General features: G+C 48.0%; 1 protein-coding gene across 1 annotated transcript in view; it reads right to left on the minus strand.

The window, feature by feature from the left end:
- Positions 1-12830, minus strand: part of LOC117530395 (non-muscle caldesmon-like) — a 60118-nt gene that overhangs the window by 15750 nt on the left and 31538 nt on the right. The window contains exons 7-9 of the mRNA XM_034193253.1: positions 7008-7031; positions 3018-3059; positions 2645-2676 (exon numbers count right to left, since the gene is read on the minus strand). Coding sequence (XP_034049144.1) covers positions 2645-2676; positions 3018-3059; positions 7008-7031 — 98 coding nt within the window. The remainder of the gene's footprint in view (positions 1-2644; positions 2677-3017; positions 3060-7007; positions 7032-12830) is intronic.

Below are 12830 nucleotides of genomic sequence, written 5' to 3' on the forward strand. Positions count from 1 at the left end.
CCTGCACAGTTGCGCCCCAAGCATCTTGGATCTTAATTCTCCACAAGGGTTGGTGACGTAAAAATATCAGCTGACCAATGCTTACAGGGGGACAGTACACGTTGTCATTATGCCATGAAACCGTCTCAGCAGCCTTCTGCTCAGAATCCTCTCTGGCTCGCTCGTGTGCGTGTCTGAGCCGCTCCTGATGGACTGACAGCAAGTCCTGTCTGTTGTCTAACACACCTCCACACCCTAATAACGCATCTACTGGAAGATGGGGCTCGACCCCAAAAAGCAAAAAATATGAAGAGTATCCTGTAGTAGAATGAGTGGCGGCATTATAGACATAGACTATCTCAGGGAGATACTCTGGCCAACGCCTTTTCTTCTCTGGTGAAAGTGTTGTTAGTAAATCATGAAGTGTTCAGTTGTTCTCATTTTCATAACACCATAGAACTTGCACAGCTCTGCTACAACTTCACTCTAAGTTTTGGCCTTAGTCCGTGTGCAGTCTCTCGGGCACTTCACACTTCATGAACCACTCTCCCTTAACAAAACCTTAGCTGCAGTGTCAGCTTTCTGATCCTTAGCAAAAATAAGCTTGTGTGAACTTTGTGAACACATCAGTAACAATCAAGACATTTTCACATCCATCAGAAGCTAGCAGCAGCACTGTGAAATCAACAGCTACAACCTCTAAAGGCCAGGAGGCCAGAAATGCTTGGACTGGGGCCTGGATCTTTGGCTGAGGCATCTTAGTCAAAATGCAACTCTCATAGATTTGAACCCAGTTTTCCAGACCTACCCAGAAACATCTCTCCTGTAGTAGGTTTGCAGTGCGTTCTATGCCTTGGTGTCCCATATGATTGTGAACACTGTTCAGTATTTGGTCCTTCAGGCAAACAGGTAATGTAACTGCCACACCTGACCATGGTGGGGGGTCTTCCACCACCCTGTAGACCAACCCATCTTGTTGCTGTATGCAGTTCCACTGTTTCACCAGCCTTTTCACTGGGCTAGACAGAACTACTCTTTCTTTGGGGCTCGGCTTCCTCTCTCGTCCCAAAAGGTGTGCTTTGAACATGTGGTTACTGCTCTGAAAAGTTATCAGCTTTTCTTTGGTATAACCCGGCAGGGTGTGAGTGTTTCCATGCCCACTGCCAGCATGGACCTGCCTCAATTTGCAACCCTCAAGGCCTCTAGTGACAAGATCAGGAACTAGAGCTCTCCCTCGCCTCATCAAGTTACAAACATCCAGTGCAATCATCAATGCCTGAATCTGGATCTGTTTCAGGCTCTCCTGCAAGTTCCTGCTGAGACAAGGAATCTGCTGCAGCATTACTAGACTAGACTAGATTTCTTCAGAATCAAAGATGGACAGCTGCACCACCCACCTCTGCCCTATGGCGCCTAACTTTGCTGTTTTGAGGTGGCAGAGTGGATTATTGTCTGTTAACACAAGAAACCTAGACCCCAGCAAATAACACCTAAACCTTTCAGCAACTTTCCATTTTAACGCAAGAAACTCCAGCTTCATGCTGCTGTAATTTCTGTAATTTTTCTCAGCCTGGTGCAGCCTGCAGCTAACATAGGGTGTTACCTGCTTGGTGTCACCCTGCTGCTTATACAATACAGCACCTAAGCCATGGTGGCTCCCATCTGTCTCAACTATGAAGGGAGTGGATTGCTGTGTCAGTATAATATCTTTAAGATGGGAGTGTTATGTGCCGACGCGGGTTGAGGAGCGGACCTGCGTCTGACTGAACCCAGCGCTAAATAACCAGAAAGCGGTTCCAAAAACAAAACATTTATTCCCCTTTTGTGCAATACTTGGTGTACAACATAACAGTGCGTTTGTGGAAGACCATTGCAGGTCACACCAAACTCATTTGTGCCTAAACATTCATTCATGGGTTTAAGATTCAAAATGGTGTCCAAAATGGACACCGATAGACCATTATCATTGAATCTCTGTGATATTTAAGTTGTTTATATGTTGTTTAAAGGTGTTTTAGTGAAAAACCCTATTTTGGCGGCCATCTTGGACGCTATCTTGGATAGCTGGCTTGAGGCCAGGATTTTATTTTTGGGAACATCCTGATTGTGTTTTGGGGTCATCTGAGGAACCTAAAAAAGTTGGTTTGGTTTAGTCCTGGGGGAGTGCAAAGGTAGTGGTTGTAGCTCCCCTAAGATTTCTGCGATATGCACACTGCAGACTGTTCGGGGCCTGCACATCCACACTTCTGAGTTCCACCTTTTCCATTCAGTCAATATTATGTTATCAATTAACATTTGCAAAATCTGTTTTTGACATTTGTGAATCGATTTGAATTTGTCCACATCTGCATCACAATGCATGTAAAAATCTAATTTTGTCACCACCCCTAGTCTATCCCGCTGCCTAGGCTTTTGTCTCGTATGCAGCAAATAAATTATCATGACTTGTTTGTTCGATACTGTCAGAAACCTTTGTGCTTTTGCAGTGTTGTCTAGTGAATGTGCTATTTAACATGTGTGTCACTGTGAAGGATATATGGGAGTATATGGACAGTGAAGGTTACAGATACATTTACGTTGTTAACTGGAGTATAAATTGGCCTTTAGTTCTGACATTTTTAGGTCTTAGCAACTATTATTTTACTGCTTACAAACACTGACTCACCTTTTCTCTAGAGACTCTTTTTTCTCTGCAATCTAAAGACAGAAAGAACACACCCAGTTGTTAAAACTCACAGGAATTTTTCTGTTTAACATGTACCCAGTTGGGAAATGGCCTGACACACATCACTGATGCTGAAGACAGCCGACGCCGTCACTGTCTGTACCTCTGGATGTAGTGAAACAGAAGTGAAATCATACATCATAAAAACTGGAGTCCTGCAGCAGAGATGATGGCCAAAACAAACATACCTCATGCCTCATTAAATAAAAACTGAACAGAGCTGGAACTACGTTTTCTTTTAATTTATTGCAGCGCAGTGTTTTTCAAAAAGTCTGCTCACTTTCAAGCCTTTCAAACACGATAATGCACTCACCATACATTTACTGTCTGCTGAGACTCTGCTGCTCACTTCTTCCTGTAAGAAGACACAGTGTGCTGGTTACACTTTGCACGCTGGCAAAATACTATTTCTGGTTTATGTTGATATACTGAGGGATTGATTGCATTTAAAAAAATTATTAATTTTGAACATCTTACTACATAATTATGCAATAATAATTATCATTGTACTCATGTTTGAATTTATTTAAATCATTTATTGCAAAACCAACAGCAATTTAGACCAAAGTCTCAAATAACTTAATATTTGGCTGCATTTTGGATGTATGAATGATTCTGAAATGTTTCATCTTATTTGATGTGTATATTTAACCAGACCTTATAGAAAGATTGGACAGAAAAAGTGTGGCAGCAATCTGAACAGTTAGAAAAGCTCTTTTCCTATCAAAAATACTGAATAATAATAATCAGAATCAGAATCAGAAGACGTTTATTGCCATTGCCAGTGAACAGGATTCACAGACTAGGAATTTGTTTCGGTACAATGGTGCAACATTAAGAAGAGATAAAATGCTAGGATAAAATATAACGTATGTGTCAAAATAAGATAAAATATAAGATAAAAAAAAGAAATATGAAATATGAAAGGCTGTGTGCAACAGAAAAACAGAGAAACAGAAAAAACAGTGCAGTGGGAGGAGTGCAATTAAAAACCAAAGTACATTGTCTAAAGTGACCCGTGATAAAATGATAAAGTGACAGAGTTAAGCTTAAGGTGACTGAGTTATGAGGTGTTCATGAGTCTAACGGCAGAGGGGAAGAAACTGTTCTTATGGCGGGAGGTTCTGGTCCGGATGGACCGTAGCCTCCTGCCCGACGGGAGTGGTTTGAACAGACCGTGTGCAGGGTGAGAAGAGTCAGCTGTGATCCGACCTGCTCGGCCCAGAGTCCTGGAGACGTGCAGGTCGTGGAGAGATGGAAGGCTACAGCCGATCACCTTCTCAGCAGAGGCCACAATGCGCTGCAGTCTGTGTCTGTCCCTGGCTGTGGCCCCGGCGTACCACACCGTGATGGAGGAGCAGAGGATGGACTCGATGATGGCCATGTAGAACCGCACCATCAGCTGGACAGGCAGCTTGGCCTTCTTCAGCTGCCGCAGGAAGTACATCCTCTGCTGGGCCTTCTTGATGAGGGAGCTGATGGTTGACTCCCACTTGAGGTCCTGGGTGATGGTGGTGCTGAGGAAGCGGTGACAGACCACAGTGGTGATGGGGCTGTTGGTGAGGGCGAGGGGGGGCGGGGGGGCTGTGGCTTTCCTGAAGTCCACGATCATCTCCACTGTTTTCTGGGCGTTGAGCTCCAAGTTGTTGCTGCTGCACCAGGTCACCAGCCGGTCCACCTCCCTCCTGTAGGCAGACTCATCCCCATCCGAAATGAGTCCGATGAGTGTGGTGTCGTCCGCAAACTTGATGAGCTTTACAGAGTCGTGGCTGGAGGTGCAGCAGTTAGTGTAGAGGGAGAAGAGCAGAGGGGAAAGGACACAGCCCTGTGGAGATCCTGTGCTGAGAGCCCGAGTGTTCGAGACATTTTTTCCCAGCCTCACATGCTGACTCCGGTCCGTCAGGAGGTCTGTGATCCACCTGCAGGTGGAGTTGGGCATGTGGAGCACAGAAAGCTTGTCCTGGAGCAAAGCTGAAAGGATGGTGTTGAATGCAGAGCTGAAGTCCACAAACAGGATCCTAGCGTAGGTTCCTGGGGAGTCCAGGTGCTGCAGGATGGAGTGCAGGGCCAGGTTTATGGCGTCATCTACAGACCTGTTGGCTCTGTAGGCAAACTGCAGGGGGTCCAGGAGGGGTTCGGTGATGGACTTCAGGTGGGATAAAACCAGGTGTTCGAAGGTCTTCGTGACTACAGACGTGAGAGCCACAGGACAGTAGTCATTAAGTCCAGTGACGCGTGGTTTCTTGGGGACTGGAACTATGATTGAGGACTTGAAACAGACTGGAACATGGCATGACTCCAGGGAGGTGTTGAAGATCCCTGTGAAGACTGGGGCCAGCTCATCAGCACAGTGTCTCAGGGTGGCAAGAGAGACACAGTCTGGCCCGGGGCCTTACGTGGATTCAGCCTTTTGAAATGTCTCCTCACGTCCTCCTCTTGGACCGAGAGGGCAACAGGGGGAGTGGGGAGGGCAGCAGTGAGAGGGGGGAGGTCCAGAGTGTTTGAATATCCAGTTGTGTGGGGGGTGGGGAGGTGTGAGTCCTTGTCTTCAAAGCGTGAATAGAAGACGTTCAGGTCGTTGGCCAGCTTCAGGTCGTCAATAGAACGAGGTGCTTTGGGCTTGTAGTTGGTGATCTCTTTCAACCCCCTCCACACAGAGGCCGAGTCGTTGGCAGAGAACCTTTGCTGCAGACGTGAACTGTACATGGATTTAGCCTTTGCCACCTCCTTGCTAAATCTGTACTTTGCACCTCTATAGTTGTCTCTGTCTCCTTCTCTGAAAGCCACCTCTTTCTGCTGACGGAGCTGCTGGAGTTTAGGTGTGAACCAGGGCTTGTCATTGTTATATCTCACCCTGGTACGCTGTGGGATGATGCTGTCTTCACAGAAATTAATATGTGAACTCACAGTGTCCGTGTAGTCATCTAGACTGTCTGTTGAAGCCTCAAACATACCCCAATCCGTGGTGGCCAAGCATGCGTGTAGCTCCTCTACAGCTTCATTGCTCCACACTTTAGACGTCCTCACAACAGGTTTAGAGAGTTTAAGTCTCTGTCTGTACGTGGGGATCAAGTGGACCATCACGTGATCTGAGAGTCCCAAAGCTGCACGGGCCACCGCGCGGTAGGCGCTGCTCACTGTCGTGTAACAATGATCTAACGTGTTCCCTTCTCTGGTCGGGCATTTAACAAACTGTATTTTGGTAATTCCTGACTGAGATTCTCTTTGTTAAAATCACCGAGAATTATAACAAGAGAGTCCGGAAAGTCTCTCTCCACGCTCATAATCTGATCCGCGAGCGCACGCTCGGCCTCGTGCACGTCCGCGCTCGGTGGAATATACACAATACAATAATACACAATACAATAATAATAATAATAATAATGATAAAGGATTATTAACCATGCGTGAGGTCTGTACAGGAAAATATCAGTACAGACTGTGGATCGTCTGAATGTTAACAGAACCTGGGGGAGGCGATGGTCTAGTGGTTAGGTGTTGGGCTTAAGACCAGAGGATCCTTGGTTCAAACCCAAGCCTGACTGGAAAATCACTGAGGGCCACTGGGCAAGGTCTTTAATCCCACCCTCTCCTGGTGTGTAGTGAGCACCTTGTATGGCAGCACCCTGACATCGGTGTGTGAGTGTGTTTGTGTGTTTGTGTGAATGAGGCATAATTGTAAAGCGCTTTGAGCATCTGATGCAGATAGAAAAGCGCTACATAAATGCAGTCTATTTACCAGAACCTAAGCAGGAGTCAGTGGAGGACCGGGGTCATGTGGTGAATGAAGGTGGTTCTGGTGATGATACAGGTAGCTGAATTCTGAACCACCTGAAGCTTATTTGTGAAGGAGACCAAAGAATTGCAGTAAGTCCACATTGTAGAAGAGCACTCAGGCAATTTTAGAATTCAGATAAGCAAAATCAGGTTAGGGCACAATGTGCATCGCGACAAGTGAGCTAATGCTAGTCCAAACACACCCATGCAGGAGTGTCAGTTAAATCATTGATCTTGCTAAAATATCTGCAAAATAATTCTCCCATATGACAATTGCACAGTCCATTAAACAGCAAAACAAATGTAAAAGTAAAACAAAGTTTAAGTAAGTTTAACTGTTATTGGTGAGCAAGTGGCAGCGAGCAGCGGCAGCAAGTCGCGCCAGCGTTTACTTGGCCAGCCGACTGAGTGAAATGTTCTAAAAGAAAACATCCCAAATGTGGCTCCAACACATTGTTGCTGCATGCTGTTAACAGTGTGCAGGATCTGAGCAGTGTGCACAGCTTATATACGTGGAGGAACTCACCGGGTAAAACTGGATCAGCAGCTTCTGTTAGAACAGGATAAAGAAAATACGGCATTAACTCTCAGGAATAATCAGTAAATAAGGGTAAAATAAACAACAGTAATAATAAAATCCATGTAACAATTGTCAGAGACAGCAGCACCAATCATATTTCTTCTGAATTGTGTTATTATCAGCAGACAGGCCTCCAGGTGGCATTGTGCTGTATCTTTCTAGACTGTGCACAACTTTATCAACATGTCTTTTTTTGTTGTTGTTTTTCTTGTAAATGAAGCATTTCTTTGAAAAACAGATGAATTTGTTATTTTCAGAATTTTTTTCATCCTTGATTCCAGATGAAGTCAATCCTCATACAATATGTTTTGTTTAGTTGAGTTACTGTTCTGCCAAAAGGTTTGTTTTAGTACACTTCAACTTTTACACAGTTGAATTTTTTAATGACATCTAATAATAACAATAATAATAATAATAATAATAATAATGTATGTGTAATAGGACTAGGTGTTAAATATCCCTTAATGATCATGGGGATTTCCTCTTAGGTAGGTTGGGGGTGTCCTCCTGGGTGGTAAGTGTTTTTTCTCCAGTAAGACACATCATCAGTTGTGTACTCCGGGGTCATTGGATGTTTCGGCCAGGGTGAGGGTGCATTGTGAATTATCACAATACACGTCACCCTCACTCACATAATAATAATAATAATAATAAATAATTCAGGTTTCATTGTATTAAACTTTTGAAAATTATGCCCTTTAAACTCAGTGAAAACCAATCTCTATAATATAACATAAATGAAATTAAAATCTAAAAAGCAAAACAATGGCATGCATAAATATGGACACCTTTATGTATAATATAACCAGATCACCAGTTTTACAGTCAGTTTCCATGAGACAAGTCATGCGATGGATACATAAACATTTCCAAGTCACTAAATATGTCTTGGATATTTATATAAATCTTTATGAAATACATACAGTATGGTATTTGCATGGTTAATCTGTGTCAAACATGGAACTTGCAAAAATTGAGTGACCATGTTGGAAGGAAACTAGTGAGGGAAGCCATCGAGACACTCAGGCAACCCTGAAGAAGTTATAGGCTTCTGTGGTTGTGGTTGGAGAAACTGTGCATAGTGCAACTTTTGTTTGTTGCATCACCCGTTATACAGCTTCATGATGTAGTGGCAAAGAGGAAGATTTTCTTAAAAACAACATGCAAAATTTCAGCTGCAGGGATCCAGGAAACCCAGGTCTAGATTTGATCTGTTTTCCTGTTTCACAATCCTTCTACTCCAGTATGAAGCTGTGAATGGGTTTGAAACAGGCAAATGTTGAACCATTCCCAGTTTCTCTGCTCACATCAGCAGAAGCGTACAATTCTTTCAGAGCTGTCATGGGTGGCTCAGTTGGTTCCCTCACTTTTTAACAACTGCCTACTTGATACAGATTTAGCACACAGTCTGTTTGTTGTTTTTAATGATTGATGTAAATGAAGTCCAACGCATTTTCAGTGAGTTGGAAATGTTCATGTATCCATCCCACTCTCTGATTTGTCTCAAGTAAACTGGCTGTAAAAGATGATTTAATCCTTATACTTATAATAAACTGGATTTATTGGATGCATTTTAACCAATGAAATGAACTTGACCACACAAAACATGAAATAACGGGTTCATACTGTCTGTGTTGTGTGGGCCGCCAGAAGAGGAGGTACTGCTGGCCCACCACCAGAGGGCGCCCTGCCTGAAGTGTGGGCTTCAGGCACGAGAGGGCGCTGCCGCCTCACAGGAACAGCCGAGGTGACAGCTGTCACTCATCAACTATGACAGCTGTCACCGTTCATCTGCACTTCACCCCGGATAAAAGCAGGATGACACCTCCACCACGTCGCCGAGATATCATACTTCTATGGAGGTAACCCTCTCAGCCTGAATATTCTGATAGTGATTTCAATAGATACATTGTTGCAGCTGTCTCCCCGGAGGACCGGCGTGGGCCGCGACTGCTTCGCTCTGCTTTCCGCCAGATAAGTGGTTACACAGACGCTGCACGAGTGTGTGTTAGAGGTGGAGGTGGAATTCCCACCGTTGTTGTTACTGGGTGTACACACACCCACACTTGACTGTCTTTGCTCTTCGCCCGCAGTACCAGATCTGACACGCGGAGACGGTGGCCACCTGGGGGACTCGGGACCTGGCGGGTCCAGTATCCTTCGGGTTCGGTGGCGGAGGAAATCGTGTGGTTCCGGTTCTTCTCCAGACGGACGTCTCCTATCCTCGAGCCTGCCCACACGACACCTTTATCCATTGACTTTGTATTTATTCTATAATCGGCTGTGTATGGTTGTGACATTCACAACAGTAAAGTGTTCAAATTTAACTCCTTCTATTGTCCGTTCATTTACGCCCCCTGTTGTGGGTCCATGTCACTACACTTTCACAACAGGATATCTCGGCCAGCGTCATGGACTCCGAGGGGCGTCACCCAGCAATTGAACGGCCAATGGGAGAGCAGGGTGCACAGGCGTCTGCAGGAGGCGTGATTGGTGAGTTGCAGCACATCCTCACCACCTTTACGGCTCGGTTGGATCAGATGACCGAGCAAAACATCCTCCTGAACCGCAGGGCGCTGCTGCAGCTCCTCCTCCTGCCGACCCTGTGCAGGATATGAATGTTCCAGTGGTCGTTCAACAACCCCTCCCACCATCCCCTGAAGCATACATAAGCCCCCCAGAGCCGTACGGAGGTTGTGTGGAGACGTGCGCAGACTTTCTCATGCAGTGTTCGCTCGTCTTTGCACAACGTCCCGTCATGTACGCGTCTGATGCTAGTAAAGTAGCTTATGTAATTAATCTGCTTCGAGGAGAGGCACGCGCTTGGGCTACGGCGCTTTGGGAGCAAAATTCACGGCTCCTTCATACGTACACTGGGTTTGTGAGGGAGTTCAAAACCGTGTTTGATCACCCTAACAGGGGAGAGACCGCTTCAACTGTGCTGCTGTCAATGAGATAGGGACGCCGGAGCGCAGCCGCTTATGCAGTCGACTTCCGCATTGCGGCTGCGAGGTCCGGCTGGAATAACGCTGCGCTCTGCGCCGCCTTCGTAAACGGACTGTCGTCGGTCCTGAAGGAGCACCTGGTGGCCAAGGACAAACCGCGGGAATTAGATGGGCTTATCGACCTTGTTATACGGTTAGACAATCGGTTGGAGGAACGCTGTCGGGAACGAGACGAGGGGCGTGGCCGGGCACACGCCGTCCCTCTTCCTTCTGGGTCCGAAAAAGGTCCGCCCTTCCCACGCTCCATGGCCTCTATGCCCCGTGTGGCTACAGCTCCCCCTGCTGACGAAGCTATGGACACGAGCAGGGCCACATTCAGACCACCGACTAGACAGAGGAGGCTTCCCCGCGGGGCGTGTTTTGTTTGCGGCTCAATTGAGCACCAATTGAGAGACTGCCCCGAACGGTTAAACACCAACGCCCGCCCCTAGAAACTGGGCTTAGGGTGGGCCAAGAAATTCACGTGGGACACACACATATTTCCACACGGCTCCCAGTTACAATCCTTAGCGGGGATTTAACCCTTCAGGCCCCAGCACTGGTAGACACAGGGTCAGAAGGGAATCTGCTAGACAGCAGATGGGCCAGGGAGGTAGGGCTCCCTCTGGTGGCGCTTCCTTCACCATTGCAGGTGCGAGCACTAGATGGCACCCTACTCCCTTTAATCACACACAGGACACTACCAGTAACTCTGGTGGTGTCAGGGAATCATCGAGAGGAGATAGAGTTTTTTGTGACTCCCTCTACCTCCCGTGTGATTCTGGGGTTCGCATGGATGCTAAAACACAATCCCCGGATTGATTGGCCATCCGGGGTGGTGGTACAGTGGAGCAAGACCTGCCATCGGGTGTGTTTAGGATCCTCGGTCCCTCCCGGTTCCCAGGCTAAGGAGCAGGTCAAAGTCCCTCCCAATCTGTCGGCGGTGCCGGTTGAGTACCACAATCTTGCTGATGTTTTCAGCAAGGATCGGGCACTCACCCTTCCCCCGCACCGTCCGTACGATTGCGCCATCGATTTGATTCCAGGCGTGGAGTTCCCGTCCAGCAGGCTGTACAACCTCTCATGACCTGAGCGCGAATCGATGGAGACCTACATCCGGGACTCCTTAGCTGCCGGGCTGATCCGGAACTCCACCTCCCCGATGGGAGCAGGTTTCTTTTTTGTGGGCAAGAAAGATGGCGGTCTTCGTCCATGCATTGATTATCGGGGGCTGAACGAGATCATGGTTCGCAACCGATACCCGTTGCCTTTGTTGGATTCGGTGTTCACCCCTCTGCATGGAGCCAAAATATTCACAAAGCTGGATCTTAGGAACGCATATCACCTAGTTCGGGTCCGGAAGGGAGACGAGTGGAAGACGGCATTCAACACCCCGTTAGGTCATTTTGAGTACCTGGTCATGCCGTTCGGCCTCACTAACGCCCCCGCGACGTTCCAAGCTTTGGTAAATGACGTCTTGCGGGACTTCCTGCACCGATTCATCTTCGTGTATCTGGACGATATACTCATTTTTTCTCCGGACCCTGAGACTCATGTCCAGCATGTACGTCAGGTCCTGCAGCGGTTGTTGGAGAACCGGCTGTTTGTGAAGGGCGAGAAGTGTGAGTTTCATCGCACCTCTTTGTCCTTCCTGGGGTTTATCATCTCCTCCAACTCCGTCTCCCCGGATCCGGCCAAGGTCGCGGCGGTGAGAGACTGGCCCCAACCTACGAGCCGGAGGAAGCTGCAACAGTTCCTCGGCTTCGCAAATTTTTACAGGAGGTTCATTATGGGGTATATTCAGGTAGTTAGCCCCCTGACAGCCCTGACCTCACCAAAAGTTCCCTTCACCTGGTCAGATCGGTGCGATGCCGCGTTCAGGGAGTTGAAACAGCGCTTCTCGACTGCACCCGTCTTGGTGCAGCCCGATCCCAGTCGCCAGTTTGTGGTTGAAGTGGACGCCTCTGACTCAGGGATAGGAGCCGTGCTATCCCAGAGCGGAGAGACCGATAAGGTTCTTCACCCGTGTGCCTATTTCTCCTGCAGGTTGACCCCAGCAGAGCGGAACTATGACGTGGGCAATCAAGAACTCCTAGCGGTGAAAGAGGCTCTTGAGGAGTGGAGACACCTGTTGGAGGGAGCGTCAGTGCCTTTCACGGTTTTTACTGACCACCGGAACCTGGAGTATATCAGGACTGCCAGGCGACTGAACCCCAGGCAAGCCCGCTGGTCACTGTTCTTCGGCTGTTTTGACTTCCAAATCACCTACCGCCCCGGGACCAAGAACCAGAGGTCGGATGCCTTGTCCCGGGTGCATGAACATGAAGTCAAGACCGAGCTGTCGGATCCACCGGAACCCATCGTACCGGAGTCCACTATCGTGGCCACCCTTACCTGGGACGTGGAGAAGACCGTCCGGGAGGCCCTGGCACGGAGCCCGGATCCCGGAACAGGGCCAAAGAACAGACTATACGTCCCACCAGAAGCCAGGGCTGCCGTCCTGGACTTCTGTCACGGGTCCAAGCTCTCCTGCCACCCAGGGGTGCGTAGGACCGTGGCAGTGGTCCGGCAGCGCTTCTGGTGGGCGTCCCTGGAGGCTGACGTCCGGGCTTACATCCAGGCCTGCACCACCTGCGCCAGGGGCAAGGCGGACCACTAAAAGGCACAGGGACTCCTTCAGCCGCTTCCTGTGCCTCATTGCCCCTGGTCCCACATTAGTCTGGATTTCGTCACGGGCCTCCCGCCATCCCGGGGGCACACCACCATCCTCACGATAGTGGACCGG

The sequence above is a fragment of the Thalassophryne amazonica genome, chromosome 2, assembly GCF_902500255.1.
Source record: "Thalassophryne amazonica chromosome 2, fThaAma1.1, whole genome shotgun sequence".
Lineage (NCBI taxonomy): Eukaryota > Metazoa > Chordata > Actinopteri > Batrachoidiformes > Batrachoididae > Thalassophryne > Thalassophryne amazonica.